Source organism: Oryctolagus cuniculus, chromosome 3 (assembly GCF_051225735.1).
Source record: "Oryctolagus cuniculus isolate XC-2025 breed Fujian yellow rabbit chromosome 3, ASM5122573v1, whole genome shotgun sequence".
In the NCBI taxonomy this organism is placed as follows: domain Eukaryota; kingdom Metazoa; phylum Chordata; class Mammalia; order Lagomorpha; family Leporidae; genus Oryctolagus; species Oryctolagus cuniculus.
The window spans coordinates 89084215-89108172 of record NC_142869.1 but is presented as its reverse complement, the minus strand read 5'-3'; the positions used below and the strand labels follow the sequence as shown (position 1 = coordinate 89108172).

Here is a 23958-nt window from a genome sequence, read left to right as displayed (position 1 = left end):
GTCCCGGTTGCTCCTCTTCCAGTCCAGCTCTCTTCTGTGACCCCGGAAGGCAGTGGAGGATGACCCAAGTGCTTGGGCCCTGCACCCGCATGGGAGACCTGGCTTCAGATCCACACAGTGCGCCGGCCGTAGCAGCCATTTGGGGAGTGAACCAACTGGAAAGGAAGACCTTTCTCTCTGTCTCTCTCTCACTGTCTAACTCTGCCTGTCAGAAAAAAAAAAAAGGAGAAGGAGAGTGTAAGAGAAAGAGAGGAGAGGAGCTAGGGAGGAGAGAAGAGAGACGAGAGGGGGAAGAGGAGAGGAGAGCAGAGCAGAGAGCGAGAGAGAGCCCTTATAATTTGAGACCATACTCTATTTAGAGTGATGATACAGTGCTGAATGTGGCTGGGTGGAGTAACTCAAATATTTCATCTAAAATTCACAAATATGTTATCCTAATCTCTAAGCATAATCTGTAAAGTTGTGTGTATTATCTACTCAAACTATCAAAAGAGCAGTGACTAAGACAGAAAAAGAAGAGAAAAACAAAAGCTAAAAAGGACTGGAAGGATACTACCACAGTGTTACTCTGGGTTTTGAAATTATTGGTTAACAGGAAATTTTTTTTTTAATTTTCTACAGTACATACATACGTGTAACCTGCAATTAGAAAAATTTAATGTAAAGAAAAACACAAACTTAAGAGAAAGAAATAGTGCTAGTTTAATAGTTCACAGTAATGCCTTTTTAAAAATTATTTCCTTCCAAACTAAAACTCAAGACAACATATATTTTTTATGTTATGAGATAACATAGGTAATGGTTTCTTAGCAAGAATTGTCAGTGTGCAGCTAAATTATTGGTCATAAAATCATAAAGTTGTTTGTTTGTTTGTTTGTTTTTTTTAAGATTTATTTGAAAGGCAGAGTTATGGGGTTTGGGGTGGGGAGCAGGTAGAGGGAAAGATAGAAATCAGCCAGTTCAAATGTTCATCCACAAAGGGTAGGGCTGGACCAGGCTGAAGCCAGGAACTTCTTCCTGGTCTCCCACAAAAGTCTCCTTTTAACACATAAATGCAGTACTAAAGAGCAGACATTAGAACTCTGAATCTTAAGAAACTGGTTTGTCATTGTTTGTGTGGTACTCTAAAGCCCAGCTTTGGTTTGAAGAGATGTTTCATAATACTAGTGCAGTCAGGCAAACATTACTGGCATCAGAATCTCATTTTAAAACTGGACTTTTTTAGTCTTTTTTTTTAATTTTTTTTTTTTTTATTTTTGGCAGGCAGAGTGGACAGTGAGAGAGAGAGACAGAGAGAGAAAGGTCTTCCTTTGCCGTTGGTTCACCCTCCAATGGCCGCCGCTGCAGCCGGCGCACCGCGCTGATCCGATGGCAGGAGCCAGGATCCAGGTGCTTTTCCTGGTCTCCCATGGGGTGCAGGGCCCAAGCACCTGGGCCATCCTCCACTGCACTCCCTGGCCATAGCAGAGAGCTGGCCTGGAAGAGGGGCAACCGGGACAGAATCCGGTGCCCCGACCGGGACTAGAACCCGGTGTGCCGGCGCCACAAGGTGGAGGATTATCCTATTGAGCCACGGCGCCGGCCAGACTTTTTTAGTCTTTACCTGATCTAAAATACTTGATTCAATAATATGGGATGAAACCCAAGAATTTGCATTTCTTAACAAATTTCTAGTTAAAGCTGATGCTCCCCCTATGAGGGCTTTACATTGTGTTCTTAATCACAAACCCGAGGTATCAAAACAAAATACCCTGAAGGTTTTCTTTTTTCAATTTATATCATCTTAGACCCTATCAGTGCCTTAAGATTCCTTTTTGTTTTAGGTTTTTTTGTTTGATTTTTAGGAATTGTAATTTCATGACTTATTCTTCAGAGTCTTCTCAAGAATTAAGGGAAAACTGAACTATATTTTCAGTAAGATTTATTTGATCTTGAAATTATATTGGGCCCTTTTATAAATTAACATACATTATGGAATTTTAGTATTTCTGCATCTCAAAACATTTTACTATTTCACTGTTTTAGGAATTATTTTAATGCTATTCATTATTTTCACCTATTTTGAAAGATGGAATAATGATGGAACCTTTTCTAGTTGGAAGCAGTCAGTGGATGTTAGTCTGTAAGCTAAATCTGATCTGCTGCCTTGAAAGAAGTAGCACTGGCTTGCCTGTTGCCTAATAGATTGTCTATGACTACTTTCATTCTAGAATGTCAGAGTTGAGTAGTCGTGACAGAAATCTTAGGGCTCATTAAGTTGAAAATATTTACTGTCTGGCTCTTTTCAGAAAAACAGTATTATCATCCAGTTAGTTATTGAACAAAATAGATTTCAGACAAGAACATCAACCGTCCCTCTATGCTGAAAGAATGTATGACTTTTATCTTACTTGTTTGCCCTAACTTATTTGATACTGTTTGTAAGTGGACAAATGACAAAGGCAGTTTTGTATATAGATATGATTGGAAAGAAATGGCAAAAAGTCATGGAATTGATCGTTCAAATTGTTTATGAATCTGAAAATGAAAATGTTTTTTAAGTTATGTATCAAAGAATTGTTATTTTTAATCAAAATTAAAAGTCATGAAAGGCTTAAAAATTTCTTCAAATAAATGTGTTTTGATGATACGCGTGCAAAAAGAAAAACACAGAAGTAATGATATCTAAAATCAATATGTACAGCATAGATAGGTTCTAGATTCAGGCCTAAAGTTATCAGTTACTTACACTGAGGACCTACCTGATTTGGCTATATATCAATCACTTCAAAACCAGGAAAATTGGAAAAAATTTAGCTCTGCTATATTTATTTCTTTCAAAATTTCCAAAAGTTTTTTTTTGTCATTCCTATCATTCTGTAAATTATTGATCAGTTGAGTTTAAAAAATTGAAAAAATAAAAATTATCTACTGGACCTAGATGATAAGTAATGATGACTATTTTCCCTGGCATACTGCAGAGTACAAGCTTCAGAGGAGATATAGGTTTAACAGGAATGACAATGAGTTCATAGTTTAAAGCCTAGTGATGTTGAGTACATACATGGTTCATCCTGTTCTTGCAACATTTTTATTTATTTGAAATTATCCATAATAAGAATTTGTTTTATGGTTTTCCATGTTAATATAATATTTACCAGGGTTGGAAATTATGAGTGATAGTTGATTTTCAGATGTTAGTCATTTATCTTTCTGAATTTCTCCTGGTTCCTCATTTGTTTGAGCAGGAAGGAAAATAGAATTGCCACATGCTGGGTTGCAAGTTGTCAGGCAGATGGGTAGAGTCCTTTACCAGTAAACACACTGTGCTCATATTGCACTGGCAGGAAAGAAAAGACTCGTTTTCTTTGCTCCTGTACTTGGAAAGAAGTTTGAAGATGAACTGTCTAGCTACTGCCTTACCATGTAGCGATGCATTGCTCCAGGAATTTGAACTATCTATTGAATGTGATTTAGTTGATAGAGGATACTAAATTATTAAAATATATCTTTCTCTTAAGTTAGAATGCTGTCAGTCTGTTGTTGAGAAAAATCTACTTATATAAGCATTTTTATTCATATGAATACATTTAAGTACTTATTAGTAGGTAGCTGGTTGTAGCTTTTAAATTATCAGTGTGCAGTCATATTTGGTCCCACATATACTTGTGACAGGAGGAAGTTTTATAAAGGATGTATAAATAAGTGACTAATCAAGTCTTTAATAAGAAACCTTTCCCAGTTTTGGGAACATGGGAGTCTTGGGGAGGTTTTTGGTGGTAGTTTCTACCTCCATACAATATGTACAAATGAGGACCTCCACATCTGATTTCCTAAAACTTTTAAAGTTTACCTCCTCCTGAAGCCTTGATATTCCGAAACAAAATAAAAATATATGAGATAGTCGCTTTTGTCAGAAGGTTTTATAGAAGTACAGTAAGTTGTAAACATATTTTATTTTTAAAAAATAACTGAAAACAAAATAGCTTATTTTTAAAAAGTGAGCCAAAACAAAATATACACTTATGTAATGAATATAAAATCCCAGAAGAGGAACTGGAATAGGAAACCTCCATCCATCCCCATCTTTGCTTTTGGTACAGCATTGAGTCCAGGTTTCAGTTGATGAAATAGATGAATTGCCATAATTTCATCAACTGATGAATATTTAGCAAACTATCAAGAAAAGAAAAGGATGTGCATATTTGAAAGTCTATCTCTGATAGCAGTTCTCCATCTGGAAATTTGTAACATATATCCTTGTACAACTGTACACTGAAATACAAAATGTTATTTGCACATTGTTTTTAACAGTGAAAAACTAGCGTAATAAAAATCTTTAACAGAACTGTGGCTGTGTGTACTGATAGGAAAGCTCTTCAACAGAATGATAAAGTGAAAACGGCAAACTGCAGAACTATTTTTCTGCTGAGAAATTCTATGGAAGATAGGCTGAGAAAATTATATACCTTTTGTCCATAACTGTTTAAATATATCTACCTATGTTTCCTTATGTAATTTTTGGAAAGATGCATCACAAATTAAGGAAGATTAAGGAAAGAAGATTTCATTTTTGTGAGCTTTCATTTTCACATCCTTTAGAAATTGTGAGTTCTTCAAAAACAATTTACAAAACATTAGCAAATTTCATTTCAGGATTCTGATGATATTGACCTGCAACAAGTTGATTTGTTGGGAGTTACCAACTTTGGCTTTTTTTAATTCATAAATGAATTGAGTAATTTTCAGAATCATACACATGTCTAGACTGCAATATTTCATGCACTTGTTTTTTTGGCCCAATCATTGTGACCTATTAGTAGAGCAGCTTTTGTTAACTTCACAATGAACATAAAATAATTAAAATGCTCAGTGTGGGGTAAGCTTAGATTGTGCAATATATAATTTTGAAAAAAAAAAAAGAATACATTTGTGTTATATTTCACAGGCACCCTATTAAAGAACCTAAGTAAAAAGCTTTGTGGGCTTTAGAACCTTGCACTTGGACATTTTTAAATGTGTCTTCTTTGGATATGTATAGTCTCCAAACAGAAAGTTTGTCTATTTCTCCTCTCTTTAGAGGGATTTGTTTTGTATATATTTTTTAAATATTTATTTATATGAGAGGCAGAGTTCCAGACAGAGAGGGAGAGATAGAAAGGTCTTCCATCCACTGGTTCACTCCCCAAATGGCTGCAACAGCCAGAGCTGGGCCAATCTGGAGCCAGGAGCTTCTTCCAGGTCTCCCATATGAATGCAGGGGCCCTAACATTTGGGCCATCTTCCACTGCTTTCCTAGGCCATTAGAGAGATGCAAACCAGTGACCATATGGGATGCTGGTGCCACATTAGGAGGCTTAACCTACTAAGGCACAGTGCCAACTCCTAGAAGGATTTGTTTAATAACAGCTATTTGGCAGTATAGCCATTTGTAAATTGTAGTTGTACACTAAATCTTGATTTGTTTCGACTCCCTTATTTTTGCTCAGCAGGAAGGTTAGGTTAAGGTTCTAGTGGCTCAAACTATCAAGATTGTTGGTTTCAAAGTAGTCAGATCCTCAAATGAGTTACTTTGAAACAGCTGTTACTATGGTCAGCATGGAATGTTCAGATGTAGCCAGTTTTGAGTCACATGACTATCTGTTTCTTTGCCACTTAGGGCAAAGATCTTCAGGTCTTGCCATTCTTCCAAGGTGCTTTACACATCTGTTCTCTGGCTGGTATGTATCCTCTTGTAGATGGCTTTGCCAGGAATCCCCAGCAGCGAGATCCTCTTCTCTCCCTATTCATGGAAATGCAAATATAGCATCCTTTATTCAAACCAGGGAAATTTTTCTCACATATAGGTATCCTTGTTCCACAAAAGCATTTTATATATATTATATATACCTAGGCAACTCGTTAGCTTTGTTGTCTATTCAAGACCCCCAGTTATCTAAGTATCTGTTTCCTAGTTATAATTATTTTGCAACATAAAACCAGAGAGATGCTCAAGCAATTTCTCCTTTCCTCTTCTGGTGCAGTCAACCTGGAGGCCATTGTCTATTTTTTTTTTTTTTTTTTTGACAGGCAGAGTGGACAGTGAGAGAGAGAGAAAGGTCTTCCTTTGCCGTTGGTTCACCCTCCAATGGCCGCCGCTGCAGCCGGCGCACCGCGCTGATCCGATGGCAGGAGCCAGGATCCAGGTGCTTTTCCTGGTCTCCCATGGGGTGCAGGGCCCAAGCACCTGGGCCATCCTCCACTGCACTCCCTGGCCATAGCAGAGAGCTGGCCTGGAAGAGGGGCAACCGGGACAGAATCCGGCGCCCCGACCGGGACTAGAACCCGGTGTGCCGGCGCCGCAAGGTGGAGGATTAGCCTATTGAGCCACGGTGCCGGCCCGAGGCCATTGTCTATTTAAAAGCGGGGTAGGGAAAGGGAACTATCAGGAGATCAAAATTTAGTTAATCTTTAGAAAATACCTCACCACCTTTTTAATGCTAAATTGCTGGGAGTTTGTACTTAAGCAGTCTGTTACAAGGTGACTTTTCAGGGTCTGGGCTGTGGTACAGCGGGTTAAAGCACTGGCCTGCAGTCCCGCCATCCCATGTGGGCGCCGGTTCTAGTCCTGACTGCTCCTCTTCCAATCCAGCTCTCTGCTATGGCCTGGGAAAGCAGTAGAAGAAGGCCCAAGTCCTTGGGCCCTGCACCCATGTGAGAGACCCAGAAGAAGCTCTTGGCTCCTGGCTTCAGATCGGCGCAGCTCCAGTCATTGTGGCCATTTGGGGAGTGAGTCAGCAGATAGAAGACCTATCTCTCCCTGTCTCCACCTCTCTCTATAACTCTGTCTTTCAAATAAAATAATTTTTTTAAGATAAAAATAAGGTTACTTTTCAGTTTTTCTTGTAAGAACAGTCATATGGATCAAAACTCAGTGTAAAAGAGTGAATGTTGAAAAGGCTTCCTCTCACACCTGCTTCCCAACCTCTTATTTCCTTTCCCCATAGAGAACCTTGTTATATTCTTACACTTTCAGAAAATTCTTATTTTGTTTTTACTGTTTATTTTATTTATTTGAAAGACAGTTACAGAGAGAGGTAGACACAGACAGGTCTTCTATCCAGTGGTTCACTCTCAAGATAGCTGCAATGGCTAGAGCTGTGCTGATCTGAATCCAGGAGTTTTCTCCGGGTCTCCTCCCACAGGGGTGCAGGGGTCCAAGGACTTGGGCCATCTCCTGCTATCCCAGGCCATGGCAGAGAGCTGGATCTGAAGAGGAGCAGCTGGGACTAGAACTGGTGCCCATATGGGATGCCAACACTTCAGGCCAGAGCTTTAACCTGTTGCGCCACAGTGCCAGCCCCAGAAAATTCTTATTATATTAAGTAGAATGTATATTCACTTTTCCACATGCATTTTTGTATATAATTTTCCTATTTTACATGAGTTGTATTGCTGTTCTTAACCTTATTTTTTTTGGCTCAGGAGTGTCTTGGGGATCTTTCCATGTTAGTACATAAATAGCTTGCTCATTATTTTACAGCTGTATAGTATTGCAATGTATGGATGTACTTGATTAACAAATCCTATGCAGTAGTTTCCCCTTCTGCATAGTTTCACCTTCCATACTTTGACCAGTGGCGAAGTGGGCTCTGAAATATTAGATGGAAAATTATATGAAGAAAAGTTCATTCTGGGTAGACTTTTGAAGTACCATGCTCTACCCCCTGAATGAATCATATTGTCAGCATATCCATGCCCATTAGTCACTTCACAACTTAGTTACCATAGGCTTATGTGGTATTATTATTATTGTTTTCTAGTAAGCTTTTGAGAGAAACGATTTTACATAACTTATTACAGAATATATTGTTTCCTTATTGTTAATCTCTTACTGTGCCTAATTTATAAATTAAATTGCATAGACTTGCATGTGTAGGAAAACTATGTATATACATTTTGGTACTATCTGTATTTTCAGGCACCCCTGAGTGTCTTGGAATGCATCCCCTTGGAAAACAGTGACTACTGTATTTTCACTGCTGGTCATTTCGGTTGTTTCCAATCTTTATTATTATAAATAGTACCGTAGAGAACAATCTTGTACATGTATAATTTTATACATAAGTATACATTTAGGACAAATACTTGAAAGAAGAGTTACTGGATTGAAGTATACATATAAATATGTGTCATTTTAGCAGATCCTGCTAAGTTGCTCTCCATAGAGGTTACATCAGTTTACTCCCTCCAACAGACATGCATGAACAGTTTGTTTATTCACAGCCTCAACATCAGAGAATGTTACCAGATTTTTGGATATTTGACAATTGAGGATGAAAATGATACCTAATTTCTCTGATTATTAATGATGATACTGAATTGAGCATCTTTTCATGTTTAAGGTTCACTTACTCCTTTTTTGTCATATTTGCCTGTTTTCATTTTGAGAGTTTAGATTGCTGGTCTTTTTCACACTGATTTCTAGTAATTCTATTATAAGAAATCTTCCTTTTGTGTTATAAGTTGCAAATATTTTATTTGAAACATTGGTTATTTGATGTAATATTTGACTTTTACCATGCAAATTTAATAGTGTATGGGATATCTAGTTGAATTTATGAATCTTAAATGTTGTATCTTAGTTAGAAAGACTTTTTCCCCTCCCAGGCTATTTTCCAGTTATTTCTTCTGTAATTTTATTTTTATATTTAGATCATTAATGCGTTTTAGACTTTAGCCTGACATAGGGTATGGAGTATGGATTCTACTTGTTTAGTTGGTTGCCCCATTGAATGAGTAACATTTTAAAATCTAGTTGAGTTTAACAAAGCAAAAGATGTTTTATTCTTGATTTTGCTCTCCTTTCTACATAATTTAATCAAAATGTTCGCTGATGTGGCTTCTAGTTGTACTTGAGTAACGTATACTTCTATGTGGATCAGTTTATACTAAGCTCAAATGTCTTATTGGTTATATACAATTCAAAACAAAAAATACACATGATCTAAACATGAGGATACTGTTTTAATTTAAACTGTTGTAGTATTAATAATTTGTTTCCCCCTCTCTCTTCCATTAAGGATTCTGGACTCTGCTTATAATATCCCTAACTGCTGGATTCTCCTGTTGCAGCTTTTCTTGGACAGTGACTTATTTTGATTCTTTTGAACCAGGAATGTTTCCTCCTACTCCTCTTTCACCTGCCAGGTTCAAGTAAGTGTTCCCATGTCTTGTTGCTTTTGTAACCCATTCCAAATACGTTAAAAATATGAATGAAGCAAAATGCTATTTGTGGTTTATGTTCAGGCTTCCAGTCTTTAATCTATAAAACACAAATGATACAAGTTTTTTAGCTGTGAACTTGGGAAAAGAATTTAAAACTCCACATTTAGATTATGTAGTTTTCTTTTAAAAAGCAAAATTCAAGGAATTATCAAAGAACTGAGAAGCTGGTGGCTGTCTGTCTTTTTGGAATGGAATTTCATTTAAAAGCTTATGAAGGTGGGCTGGCGCTGTGGCTCACTAGGTTAATCCTCCGCCTGCGGCGCCGGTATCCCATATAGGCACCAGGTTCTAGTCCCAGTTGCTCTCTTCCAGTCCAACTCTCTGCTGTGACCCAGGAAGGCAATGGAGGATGGCCCAAGTGCTTGGGTGCCTGAACCCGTGTGGGAGACCAGGAGGAGGAAGCACCTGGCTCCTGGCTTCGGATCTGCACAGCCCCGAACGTAGCGGCCTTTGGGGAGTGAACCAATGGAAGGAAGACCTTTCTGTCTGTCTCCCTCACTGTCTTAACTATATCTGTCAAATATTAAAAAAAAAAAAAAGTTTATGAAGGCAAAATTAATGTCAAAATTTGAACATTTTATTAAGTTCACATGTAAATGGTCAAGATAATAATTGGGTTGGACTTTTCCTCAGGATTTAAACTTTGTGTATCTATTAACAAGCATCCATGGCACCAATTTATGTGCCTAGAGCAGATTGGATACTTTTCATAGTGGAGCAATATTACATTTCTTTGATCTGCATTTTCTGTTTTCAAAAAATGCAGAAAATTCAACAGGCAATGTTCTAATCTAGTTTATTCTTGCAAAGAAAGCTTCAGTTTTAAATATAAACTTCCAAAGTTCCTATTTTGTTACGCAAATAAACTAGACTATTTTGGGGGGGTAAAGGGTGGTACTGTTGGTGAAGACTAGAAAATAATTTCTTTTAAATTTATGTATATTATTTTAGTTGTAACTCTTACTGTCATCTCCAGCTCACCTCATGGACAGGTTGAAAGATTCAGATCATTTATTTGAGACAAACTATAAATGATAGTTACTAGTAATCATTAGTATTGTTGACTTTCATTATTAGTAAGCTTCCAAAAATTTTTCTGACTTAAAAAATAATGTCATTAACATTTTTCCTTCACTTCAAAGGAAATGTGAATGCATATGTGTATGGTATATTTGTGTATATTATTAAATTATTTAACACTTTTTTTTTTTTAAGATTTATTTCATTTATTTGAAAGAGAGTTACAGAGAGAGGTAGAGTTAGAGAGAGAGGTCTTCCATCCGCTGGTTCACTTCCCAGATGGCCGCAACAGCCAGAGCTGCGCTGATCTGAAGCCAGGAGCCAGGAGCTTCCTCTGGTCTCCCACATGGGTGCAGAGGCCCAAGGACTTGGGCCATCTTCTGCTGCTATCCCAGGCCGCAGCTGGGACTAGAACCGGCACCCATAAGGGATGCTGGCGCTTCAGGTCAGGGCTTTAAACCCTGCACCACAGCGCCAGCCCCTTAACACATTTTTATTTATAAAACTAAAAACCATATACTTGCTGATAATTCTGTGTATCTGAGGTAGATGAATAATTAATAATTAAATTGATTAAGAATTATACCTAAAGTGCAATATCATCCCATAGTTTAAATGGGTACCATTTAATTGGAAGGTTTATTTTGTTCAGTGATTAGTATTCAATTCATATTTATATTTTTCTGCCTGTTGACATCAGTTACTTCAATAAGAGAGAGGGGCCTCATATAATGAGACCAATAAGTTACAAGAAAATATCTTAATCTTTTTCTTCTTTTTTTTTTTATCTACCCTGAATTCCAGCCCTACATTTCCAGCTGGATAGTAGATCTTGCTGCCTGGGTTCAGAAAGCATCTTGTAACTTAGAGTTACTGTAACTCTAGGCTTTGTCTTAGAGACATCAATATCCATCCATGATAGCAAGCCTGAAGTCCTGATTTATACCTTTGCCAAGTCCAATCCTAACCGTCTTTTCAAATGTTCTTGGAAGACTCCTTTCTGGATTCCTAATACTTCTGTACTGTTTAAGGCCTTGGCCAATTTACTTGATTCCTTGGTCTCCCATCCTCCAAGATCTTACTCTTTTGTCCTGAATAGTGCTGTTTTTCTAAAAGTAGAAGTCTCAACTCTCTTCAGTGGCTTTTCCACTGCCTTCAAAAATAGTTCAGTTCTTAAGTACAGTGTAACAAAATGACCCTGTCCTACTTTCTCAACTTCATCTTTACATATTTCCACAACATACTACATATTGTAGTCACCTAGTTATCTTGACATCCTTCAAATAAACTAGTGATTTAGAGATGTCATCCCCTTTACTCTTGTGGTTTCTCCTTAAAGTGTCATTTTCCCATTCTCTTTCACCACTGTCACATTTTGTAAGCCCCATAATTGTTAAAAGCATTTGGAATTAGAGAAAGTGTTTTAGTGTTCTCTTAAAGATCTGTAACTGATGGCACTTAACTGATTTTTAAAAAATTATCTACATGTTGGGCCAGCCCTGTAGCACACTAGGTTAACCTAACTCTGCCTGCAGCACTGGCATCCCATATGGGCACCAGATTCTAGTCTCGGTTGCTCTCTTCCAGTCCAGCTCTCTGCTGTGGCCCGGGAAAGCAGTGGAGGATGGCCCAAGTGCTTGGGCCCCTGCACCCGCATGGGAGACCAGGAAGAGGCATCTGGCTCCTAGTTTCGGATCAGCGTAGCTCTGGCCATTGTGGCCATTTGCGGGGTGAACCATCGGATGGAAGACCTTTCTCTCTGTCTCTCTCACTGTCTGTAACTCTGTCAAATAAATAAATAAATAAATAAATCTTAAAAAAAATATATCTACATGTTTTATCAAACTGGAACCAAAAGTTAAGGGCCTTGATTTTCTTTTTTTTTCTTCTTCTTTTCCTTTCTTTCTTTTTTTTTTTTTTTTAACTTTTTAAAGATGTATTTATTTATTTATTTATTTATTTGAAAGCCACAGTTACAAAGAGAGAAGGAGAAACAGAGGAAGAGATCCTCCATCCTTTTGGTTCACTCCGCAGTTGGCTGCATTGGCCAGGGCTGGGCCAAGCCAAAACCAGGAGCCAGGAGCCTCCTCCTGGTCTCCCACTTGGGTACAGGAGCCCAAGTACTTGGTCTATCATCCTCTGCTTTCTTAGGCCGCTAGAAGGGAGCTGGATTGGAAGTGGAGCAGCCAGGAGGGACTTGAACCTGAACCTCATGGGATGCTGGTGTTACATGTAGTGGCTTACCCCCTGTGCCACAATGCTGGCCTCAAGGGGGCCTTGATTTTTCAATGTGATTGTTAGTTATCCAGTTTTAATATGAGGTAATATCAGATCATAGACATATATTATATATGTATGTATGTATATATGTGTATATATACTTGTTAGTACAATCCTAACAGTTTTGAAACATACATACAAGATATATAAAAACACACAAATAATATATTTATCAAAGTAAATACAAAATATACTTTGTACGTGTATGGTTATAGAATTATAAATAAAGTGAGAACCCTGCCCTCTAGTGTTTGTGGAAAATATGCACTTAACTCCAGAAATGTCAGAGTGTGTTCCCTTTATCACCAGTAGAGTGAGTCCTTGTGCAGGGAAACAGCTTCTATACCTTTTGAGAAAGTTGACATCTTCAAACTTTATTTTCTTAGAAATCAGTTGGTTAATAATATGAAGCATCATACTTTCATAAAAATCTTTGTAATGGGTTATATATTATTACCTAAAAGAAGCAATGATGTCAATATAAACATTTATTTTGATTCTTTGTTGAAAATAAACAGAAAATAATAGAGATTAGGAACAACTGGGAAATTACAACCAGCTACCAGCATTTTAATGTGTATCTTTCCATTTATACATATTTTTAAAAATGAAATTGGGACTACAATGTACTGTATTTTCCAAGAGACTTTAAAAATCCTATTTAATTAATCTATTAAGATAGTAGTCGTTTGTGATCCTCTGCAGACTTAACCACATTTGTCCCTCACCACCACCTACCCTTTTAGCAGAATAACTAGTTGGGAAGCTGGAAAAAATTTGTGAAGCCATATTTGATGTGGATATCCACTTTGTCTCTTTGAAAACATATAAATTCAGGACAAGAGAAAATAGTACCTGTTGATATTTAGCAAATACTAGATGAAAGATTTAAGTAAATCAGCAATTTGGATTAATCATTAGAAGGCGTTGAGATTAGAAATTAAATTTTTCTTGTCTCCAGGTAGTTTTTTTCATATTCAGTATTCCATATTTATTAGGTATATTTTAGAAACTCATTTTTCCATAAGCTCAAGACCATTAGTAAACAGAAAAAGAACTTTGCAAGGTATATTTTCAAACAAGACCTGATGGATTTCAACAGTATAAAATAGTCCTGTGAATTTGAGAACTTGGCTGAGTTAGAAAGGTATAGTACAACGTTATCTGTGCAAACTTCTATATTAAGATAATGCCTTCATTTTCTTTGCTTATTTAATCCAGTAGCCTTCTAAATTATATGGAGGAGTATGTTTTAGTTGTTACTGAATATCTGTTACACTGTTAAAGAACAAGAGACTGAGACAGGCAGTAAGCATAGATTCCTTGGAGTCTAGACATTTTCCCATTTCTTACTAGGTTACTCATAATCCTCCTTTTTCTGTACTACCTTATTATCTGCTTTAATTGTCCTTGCCAAGATTTAATGCATGTACGCCTGTCATCAACCCCTGCAAAAATACTGCAAAGAAACAGAACTCAGAGCTTTAAAAATCTTGAGATTAATTCTGAGCTGGGTCAGAGGCAACACTAGACCTTTTAAGTCCTTTTTCTTGGGGAAGGATTTCAGTGTGGATAGATGTTCATTTAAAGTACATTTTTCCTAAGAGTATATCATTAACAGGAACCTATACTGTATTATCTTAAAAGGTTCCTGTTAAAGATTTTGGGTGAATCCTATTCCTCCTAAGGCAGCTTCAGGTGTTATCGTTAGTCTAGTTCCTTCATCGTTTTAACAGATAAAACTAAGTGCCAGATAGGCAATTGCATAAGGCCAAGTAATTTGCATATAGTATAGTTAGTACCTGACTTCGTGTTTATTGTTTTCATTTGCTGTGCTAGCCAACCTACTTCCTCTACACTATGAAATAAATCAACAGGAAGAATCTCATTAAATGAAACATTTTATTGACAATTAACAGGAACTCCCAACTTTTGCTGTGTGGCAGTTTTGCCCTTGCATTATTGCTAAACCCAGTCACAGTTATTAATATCCCACTTTCTTTGTCTTTTCCTTCAGTGTTTGCTCCCAGTGACAGAGAGCTGTTTACTTTTAGATTGTACTACACATTTCACATTATCTGTACACAGTCACCATCTAGTGGTAAAATGATGTAGCTGCAAGTTTATAGACAGCTAAAAATAAAAACTACTTTATGATTGTAAGCCACCCCATGGTAGGAATGTTATGGTATAGCGATACATTTAGTGATACTATCAAAAATGACAATGCAAGCAATGTATTCAACAAAGTCCCTTAACTTTGTAATTAAGGATGTGAAAATTATAAAAGTCTCATCGGCCAACACTGTGGCGAAGTGGATTAAACTGCTGCCTATAGCATCCCACACAGGCACTGGTTTGAGTCCTGGGTGCTCCACTTCCAATTCAGCTTTCTGCTAATGTGCCTGGGAAAGCAGCAGAGGATGGCTTAAGTGCTTGGGCCACTGCACCCATGTGGGAAAACAGAAGAAGCACCTTGCTCCTGGTTTTTGCCTAGTCTAGCCCAAGACATTACAGCCATTTGGGGAGTGAACCAATGATGGACGACCTCTTTCTCTCTCTCTCCTCTGTCTTTTGAAGTCTTATTGCTGACATGGAAAAATGCCTAAAGGTCAAATTTATCATCACATTGGGGCCAACATTGTGTACTGAATAAAGCCACCATCTACAATGTAGGCATCCCATGTGGGTACCAATTCATGTCCTGGCTGTCCCACTTCTAATCCATCACTATGCAAATGGCTTGAGAAAAGCAGTGAAAGATAGCCCAAGTGTTTGGGCCCTTGTCATCCATGTAGGAGACCCAGGTGAAGTTCCTGTGCATCCTGGCCCAGGACAGGCCATTGTTGCCATCTGGGGAGTGAACCAGCAGATAGAAGATTCTCTTTCTCTGTGTGTGTGTAACTCTTTCAAAAAAAAAAATCTTTAAAAAAATTTTAGCAGTACATGTTCATAATCTTTAAGGCATTAAGTTGTGGATATATACAACTAAAATAACTTGGGGATTCCACAATAAGGTGTTCTTGGTAAGTAAAGTTGGTTTATTCATTTCAAATCCAGAGCTAATTTGTATAACCAAAACATACACTGCAAGTACCCTCTAATATCTAGTGATTTCCTTATTAAAATAGCTGAAGTTATTGTGAACAGAGTTACTATGCCAAGGAAGCTTTTTATATCAACAAGATAGAACTGTTATTTTACGCTGGAGATACCACAGAGATTTTATTTCCGAGGAAGAAAAAAAAAATCAATATTTGTATTTAAAGTTAGAAGCATTGGGACGAGTGTTGTGACGTAGCATGTAACGCTACCACATGCAGTGCCACTTATTCCAATCCAAAACTTGCGTTTTTGAATCACTTAGTGAGAAACTGACTTTAAAATTTCCCTCCTGTTGAGAAATACTACAAAAATTAGGTATCTTAAAGTCACATCATTGTAGATATTGAAGAACCTCTGGTTTTTTAATCCTTTGAATTCTATGCTAAAAGACTTCTCGTCTTGAATCTGAAAACTGAAGATGAGTCTTTTTGAGGCTATTTGTTTTGAACAGCAGAGACACAGAGAAAGAGAGAGAGCTCCCATCTGCTGGTTCATTCTCCAGATGCCTGCAGTAACTGTACTGGGCTAAGCCGAAGCTAGGAAATAGGAAGTCAGTCCAGGTCATCCTGTCATCCTGTGAGGAGGGCAGGGTCCCAGCTACTTGAGCCATCATCTGCTGCTTTTCACTCTGCATTAGTGGGAACATGGAATTGGTAGCTGGAGTCAGGACTTGAGCCCTGACGTTCCATGTGGCAAGCATGTGTCTTAACCACTGGTCCAAACGCCTGACCCCTAGAATGAATGCTAAAGAATTACCCCTGGGAAAGCTGTTTATTCCCACATCCCACGTTGGAATACTTGGGTTCAAGCCCTGGCTCTGGCTCCTGATTGCACCTTCCTATTAAGGCAGACTCTCAGAGGCAATGGTGTTGATTTAAGTAATCCATGTGGGAGACCCAGATTGAGTTCCCACTGCTGGCAAAAATTATTCCAACCTTGAGTATAATTCTGTGTTCAGTTTGGCGACCTTGAATGTATGTGTTTTGTTTTGTCTTTAAGATTTTATCTATTTGAGGTAGAGTTACAGAGAAAGACAAAGGTCTTCCGTCCGCTGGTTCACTCCCCAAATGGCGGCAGTGAGCAAAGCCAAGAGCCAAGAAAAAGGAAAGGATAAAATCTGGCAATAAGTAACACTGACCCAAGAGAAGACAATCAGCAACTGATAGTAAACCACAGCAGACTTTCAGCTTGAAAAATACTAAGCAAAGCACAGCTCTGGCACCATGCCTGCTTTGTCATCTGACTTATCAGTTGCTTAAACTAGTAAACTCACAGTTCTTGCCTATGAAGGAGGGCAGATAATATTGTTTTAAATCCCAGTTTACAGATGAGGAAATTGCTGACTTGCTTAAAAGTCCTGCTAGTATACGGAGTAAGCTGCATTCGGAAACCACCTCTTATGATCTCTAAGCATTTTTGAATGTACCAAACTACCTCTCATAATTCACAAAGGGATGTTGAACATACAGAGTGTTCCGAGTACAAAACTGGTTAGTGCTATCTCTCATTTGTTTCTTATCAGTGCTGCTTTATGCATATGGATACCTGTGCCTCTTCAGCAACGCATATATAACACATTTGTAAACAGCCTAAACAAGAGCAATAGCAAACAGCTGCAAAGCAACCACTCATTAGTTATACAGGCTTATGAAAACAAGAAAAACAATGGTTAATATATCTTAGATGACTTTGTTACATCTACGCATGTCTTTATTCACAGTAATGACATGTATTTTAACCTTTCACTTCAAAAGCAGCACTATATTCATTAATAGTGACAGCATTGATGTCCAAATAGTTCCTAGATAATCAAACTTCATGATTCTCAAATATCAAGGCCAAGTTCTTGATCTATCTCTTTTGTCAGTAGCTTTTCTCTCATACTGCAATTAGCCATCTGACATCTGTTTCATTAGTTCATGGCCATAAAGAATCTGATTCAACAAGGAGGCAGCTCTCCAAAATTTGTATGAAAGAATAATAGATTGAATTCATTGTGCTCAATGTTAAATCTAGTGAGCTTAGAAAAGAAACTTCTAATTTAAATACTAAATCACCCACTTTTCTTGACTTCCAAGGCTTATATTACACCCCAAACTAAGAAACTATAAAATTTTCCATCTTGATTTTATTGTATTTGGTTACATCTTCTTAAATTCTTAATGTTAAAAAGAGCAGAGCAAATCCAGAGAAGACCCTAATAACATAAAGAGAAGCTAATGCTGAATAAACAAATTTATAAGATGGCAATACTAATCCTAAATCCTGAATTTTTCCGGAACTTCTGGCCAAATATTCTACTTACATTGCTAGGATAGTGACTGCAATTTAAAATTTCTCTTTATTGATCTTTTTTAATGATTATATAAAAAATACGTTGCATATTGTAAATCACAGAATTATGGGTATATAACTTTGAAAGTAAAAGGCTGCATAAGTATAATATTAAGTAACCACAAAATAACTACTGTTAACAGAGTTCTGGGGTAATGACTCCAGATTTATTTTTCCCCAATACAAATAATATCTAGTTTTATTAGAGATTGTTTTCATAAATAATAATGCTATTTCAAGAAGGACATGGGCAAACAGTGGTTAATAGTATATGACAACTTTCACACTTCTTCTTCAGTTGACTATCAAAATTAGCAAGCCACCAAAAACTGAATGCACTCTTCTGATATCCTAAACATGAAATGAGTGAAGGTTCACATTTCACATTTAGCATGTTGTTTGACAGCTTTTTACAAGCCAACCTTGGCTTTCAGGAATTGAAATGAAAATGACAGAATTATCAATCTGAAGAACCACAGTCTAGAAAAGGAACCGTTGCTCCTTCAAGAAACACCATCTCAATGTCACTTTTAAGTTGGATTGCCTGACATACTGGTTACAAATTTAGGGGGATAAGATCTCTGGGTTTAAGGAGTTAATTCTATGCTGAAAATGGAAAGGGAGGAGGACATAAAAATGAATTTTACTTTTTCTACACCACAAAGTGTTTTCGCCTATGTTTGTCAACAATAGGGAATCTCTCCTAGGAGCCAACAGGAATTCTCTCAGAAACTAAAAGGGAAAGGAATTTTCCTCCCACATGAATCAAGTTTCAGAGTCATTGTGTTAGTGAAGTATACTTCTTCCCCCAAAACAACAGTGGACTGTTCTGTATGCTAACAACATAGCTTTAAGTAAAGGAAAACAAAATTGTGCATTGTTATGAAATTTGATTTTAAAAAGTAATGTTTTAAGCTGCACAGTTATCAAAATGTACATGCTGCACTTGGGATTTTCAGCACCTTCTAAATCCCTCATACTCAATTTTAGCTCAGATATTAGCTTTAAGATTTCTCCCCTTCTATAAGCCTAATTACTCTTTTATGATTTAAACATGCTGTCTGCAAAAATTACATAATTATTTATTTGAGAGGCAGAGAGAAAGAGGCAGGCAACTCTATCTAATGGTTCACTTCTCAAATTGCTTGCATTGGCCAGAGCTGAAGCCAGGAGCCAGGGACAATTCAGGTCTTCCTTGTGTGTTTTAGGAATCTGGTTACTTGATCCGTAATCACTGCCTCCCAGGGTCTGCATGGTCAGGAGCTAGAGTCAGGAGCTGGAGTGGTAAGTCATATCCAGGCACTCATATGTAGATGCAAGAATCTTAGCTGCTAGTCTAAATATCTGCTCCTGTCTGCACAACTTTTAACAGCACATTGTATCACTAGATTCTGATATATTTGAGGGCCATACTGATTCTTACATTTTGTGTCTGCTATATATAATATAATTCCTAAATACTCATTCTGTAAGTTTGGGTTAATGGAAAGAGAATTGAATTTAAAGAAAAAATAGATTAATGTATTGTTTATTTTCTTAATGAGAAACATAGCAAAGAAGTGAAATCAGGGAAGTCTCTGAAATTTGAACCCTTATTTTCTTCAATGACACTGGTAAAGTTCATTGGAATATGAAACTTCTCTTTAATTTCTACCAAAAAATGTTTTAAGACAAAAGGATACAGAGAATTACGGGATGTTGTTTCTAAAAGAAAGATAAAAGGAAATGCTTTGTAAATACAGCTATTTACTGGTATTAGAGGAGAATTAGCTCTAAGACCCACCCTTGTTGTGCATACCAGAATCCATAGATGTTCAAGTTCTTTATATGAAATGGCAAAATATTTGCATATACCCAATTCATATCTTACTGTGTACTATAAATCATTTCTAGGTTACTTAAAAATGCTAATACAATGTAAAGGCTATGTTAACAATGTTATATTGTTCTGGGAATAATCACAAGAAAAAAAGCATTTACATGATATGTACAAACAGGTTTTTATACCCCAGCTTTTTTATTTTTATTTTTTTAAGGATTTATTTATTTGAAAGACAGAGTTACAGAGAGATGCAGAGACAGAGAATAAGCGAGACCTTCCATCTGCTGGTTCACTCCCCAAATGGCTGCAACGGTCAGAGCTGGGCCCATCTGAAGCCAAGAGCAGGAGCTTCTTCCTGGTCTCCCACTTAGGTGCAGGGGTCCAAACACTTGGAACATCTTTCGCTGCTTTCTCAGGCCATTTAGAGGGAGCCGTATCGGAAGTGGAGCAACAGGCACCCATATGGGATGTGGGCATCACAGACAGCAGCTTTATCTGCTATGCCATAATGCCAGCCCAGAAATAAAATATTTTAAGTTAAATCTAAGTGAAGTGTAAGAATTGGGAAAAATAATGCTAATTAATGAAAAATGTGTAGTATAAATCTTATTTATAGCTTAGAATTAGGTATGGGTACACATAGTGACTATGAAATGGTGTAAAGGGGTCAAACACAACATTTTGCTCTGAGTAGTTAAACAACTATATTTATTAATCAGGGCAGTATTTGACAGAGAATTAAAATTGTGTCTACTATTAATCCTGTAGATCTCTATCTTTTTTTAACTTAGCATGTATTGATGTGTAAAAATTTGTGAATGTTGCTACATCATAAGCACTTTCAATAAAGATGGTTGGTGTTTCTGTTAAACCAAGTTAAACTTTTCTTTTATGATGTGTTTTTCCTTTTTCTCTAGGAAACTGACTGGACACTCCTTCCACATGGGCTATAGCATGGCAATTTTGAATGGCATTGTGGCTGCTCTTACTGTAGCATGGTGCCTCATGTAAATCCACACTGGAGCAATACTGTTGGCAAAATACAGTCTAAATTGTTTTGTAATAACAGGAAAGAACATCATTGCCTACTCAGAAGACTGAGAAACCTAATGTTCATTATATGGTTCACCTGTGTGTCGTCATCGCCATCATTATGGAAGAACTTTTCAAGCATCATTCTAGAGGCTAGACCTTGGGAGTATCTGAATATTAAGTTTCAAGTACTTTCTTAAAAGTATAAGGTGTTTACCTCATCTTTTTACTTTTGTACGTGTAGTTCTTTTAAATTGTAGAAAACATTTTAATGGAAATCAAATTTGAAAACTTGAATACCAGTCAATGCCTAATTTCCCTTGTATATAGTACATTTTTGCTAAGAAATACTGATTTTACTGTGTAATTAAGAAAGAATTATTTCTTATTTATACATTAGGAGAGTAAGCAATACATATTACACCAGCATTTTATAGAACTTACTTTTAAGTAAGAATATTTAGATTTTGATACTCATATCATCAAAGAAGGTGCATGTGTATTTTTATGGGAGGTAGTTCCTTGTGTCTTTTTTTTAACATATTTTCTTTCCTACCACATGTTAAGTTTTTATGTTTTTAAATTATTACATTTAGACAATTGTAAACATTATTTCCTAACTGGTATAACCTAATACTCACCCTTTTTTACTATTTTGCATTTTAAAAAACAGAAAAAAACAATTTTTTAAAATTAAGTAAAATTTTTTAAGTGACTGAAAAAAGATACATTGTATCAATAAAATACTGAGAAATTTGAGACTGCTCACTATTTCTATTCTCACAATTCTAAATATTTATATTGATATATATATGGTTATTTCCAAAATACTGATATTTCATTTTCAATAAACAGGAACCCAAAATTTTAAATGTAGAAATGCTTGAGCTGTGTTTTTATCTCAAAAGAATTAGTTACTAAAGTGGAAGAGGTATTTTGATATTCTATATATGTACAATAAACTTTGTATAATACAATGTATAATATAGTTTCTATAGTTTTTTAATTTTTGTATTTAAATATTCTATAATTATGGTGTTAAGTTTTGTTTTCACAGTAATTTAGCCTTAATTGTTCAGTTTCCTTACTAAATACCATAAGCCATTAGAAAGGCATCTCAATTTTTGAAAGATGTATACTTTATAAAGGTACTTTGCTTGGGTAAGGAAAAAGTAACATTAGTAAACCACTGTGTAGTGAACCTGCTTATTGAGGCTAAATGGAAAATGAATGTGTGCAGAGAATTCCCCTGAACATTATCTGCTAAATATTGTTACTCAATAAACAAGGTGCTTTGCTCTTCAAAAATCTTGAGTTTCTCCACTGTAAATTATCCAAAATGTTTAGACAAAAATGTGTGTGTGACACATCTGGGAGTTTCAAAAAAGTTCATGGAAAATGGATTAAAAGATAGTTGTCACAGGTAGGAGTTTGGACTAGTGGTTAAGATGAGATATCCACATCCCCCCATCAGAGTGCCTTGGTTCAAATCCTGGCTCCAGCTCATAATTCCAGTTTCCTTCTACTGCAGACCTGGGATGCAGCAGGTAATGGCTCAAGTAATTGAGTCTCTGCTGTTAACATGGAAGATCTGGATTGAGTTTCCAGCTCCTGGCTTTGGCTGGTCCCATCCCTGACCACAGTTATGTCTGAGGTGTGAACCAGTATATAGAAACTCTCTTTGTTGTCTATTTCTCTAAAAAGGAACAGAGAAAGAGAATGTGAATTTTACATGAACTTTTTGAAGTTCCTTGTGTGTGTATATACATTAAATACCAATCCCATGACATTCCTCTTGTTCCTGAAGCCCAGTGGCAATACTGCTAGTTATGAAATTTGGTTACATAACCAATAAGTTTCTCTGTTTCAGCCTTCACTGTTCACATTGGCTTTTATCAGTTACAACAAAAGTCAAGATAAGTTTGCTTAGCAGCTGGACTCCATCTCTAGCAAGAAACTGACTCAGATGAGCTCATGTCTTAATTTGTAGTTACCAACATACCATTCAGTTACCTGTGAAGGATACACAGTATGTAAGTTTGCCTGTTGCTAAGTATCAGTGACTTCAAAAAAGTTTTGGGCTAAACCAAAACTAGTTGTTAACCTTGCTATTTCATCAGGAATTATTTATGTCCCCAAATTCAGTTCTACCTTAAGTGTTAACCAGAACATTACCATAGTTAGTTATCAAGATATGAATCTTTAATTATACAAGATGAGTTTTTATAACTATTACTTAATGTAATATTTCTCAATTTCCTTATCTATGGGAATAATACTTAACAAAACCACAATGAAAATACTACACGTCATTTTTTATTTTATTTATTTTTTTTATTTTATTTTATTTTTTTTATTTTTTGACAGAGTGGACAGTGAGAGAGAGAGACAGAGAGAAAGGTCTTCCTTTGCCGTTGGTTCACCCTCCAATGGCCGCCGCGGCCGGCGTGCTGCGGCCGGCGCACCGCGCTGATCCGATGGCATCATTTTTTAAAATATTTATTTTATTTATGATAGAGTTACAGAGATAGGTAGACACAGAGAGATCTTCCATCCGCTGATTCACTCCCCAGATGGCTGCAATAGCAGCAGCCAGAGCTGCGCCAATCCGAAGCCAGGAGCCAGGAACTTCTTCCAAGTCTCCCACGTGGGTACACGGGCCCAAGGACTTTAGGCCATCTTCTGCTTTCCCAGGCTGTAACAGAGCTGGATCGGAAGAGGAGCAGCCAGGACTAGAGCCAGAGCCCATATGGGATGCCGGCACCGCACGCCAGGGCTTTAATCCGTAGTGCCACAATGATGGCCCCTACGTGTCATAATTTGTAAGACTTAAATCAGGGGTGGGGAATGTCTGGCCTGTGGGCCGTGTAAGGCCTGAGAAATTATTTGATCTGGCCCTTCCAAGGCAACTATAGGGGGAACTGAAATGTAAATATCTACAGCAGGCTAATTTTTTTAAAAAGATTTATTTATTTGACAGGCAGAGAGAGTGGTCTTCCAACTGTGGGTTCACTCCCCAGATGGCCACAGTGGCTGGAAGTGCACCGATCTGAAGCCAGGAGTTGAAGAAACTCTTCCAGTCTTCCACTTGGGTGCAGGGGCCCAAGGACTTGGGCCAT

At 37.0% G+C, this 23958-nt stretch overlaps 1 protein-coding gene across 3 annotated transcripts in view; it reads left to right on the top strand.

Moving 5' to 3' along the window:
* ARL6IP6 (ARF like GTPase 6 interacting protein 6) overlaps positions 1-22147 on the top strand; it is a 30283-nt gene extending 8136 nt beyond the window's left edge. The window contains exons 3-6 of one of the 3 annotated variants that reach the window (XR_016230855.1): positions 9042-9174; positions 19194-19269; positions 20022-20119; positions 20725-20848. Coding sequence is in view for 1 of the 3 variants with exons in the window: in XM_002712176.6 (XP_002712222.1) it covers positions 9042-9174; positions 20725-20818 (227 nt within the window). In the remaining 2 variants the exon portion in view is untranslated. Of the gene's footprint in view, positions 1-9041; positions 9175-19193; positions 19270-20021; positions 20120-20724 lie in introns of all 3 variants that reach the window. The other 2 variants (XR_001793578.4, XM_002712176.6) reach the window with 2 other exon arrangements.
* The last annotated feature ends 1811 nt before the right edge of the window (positions 22148-23958 follow it).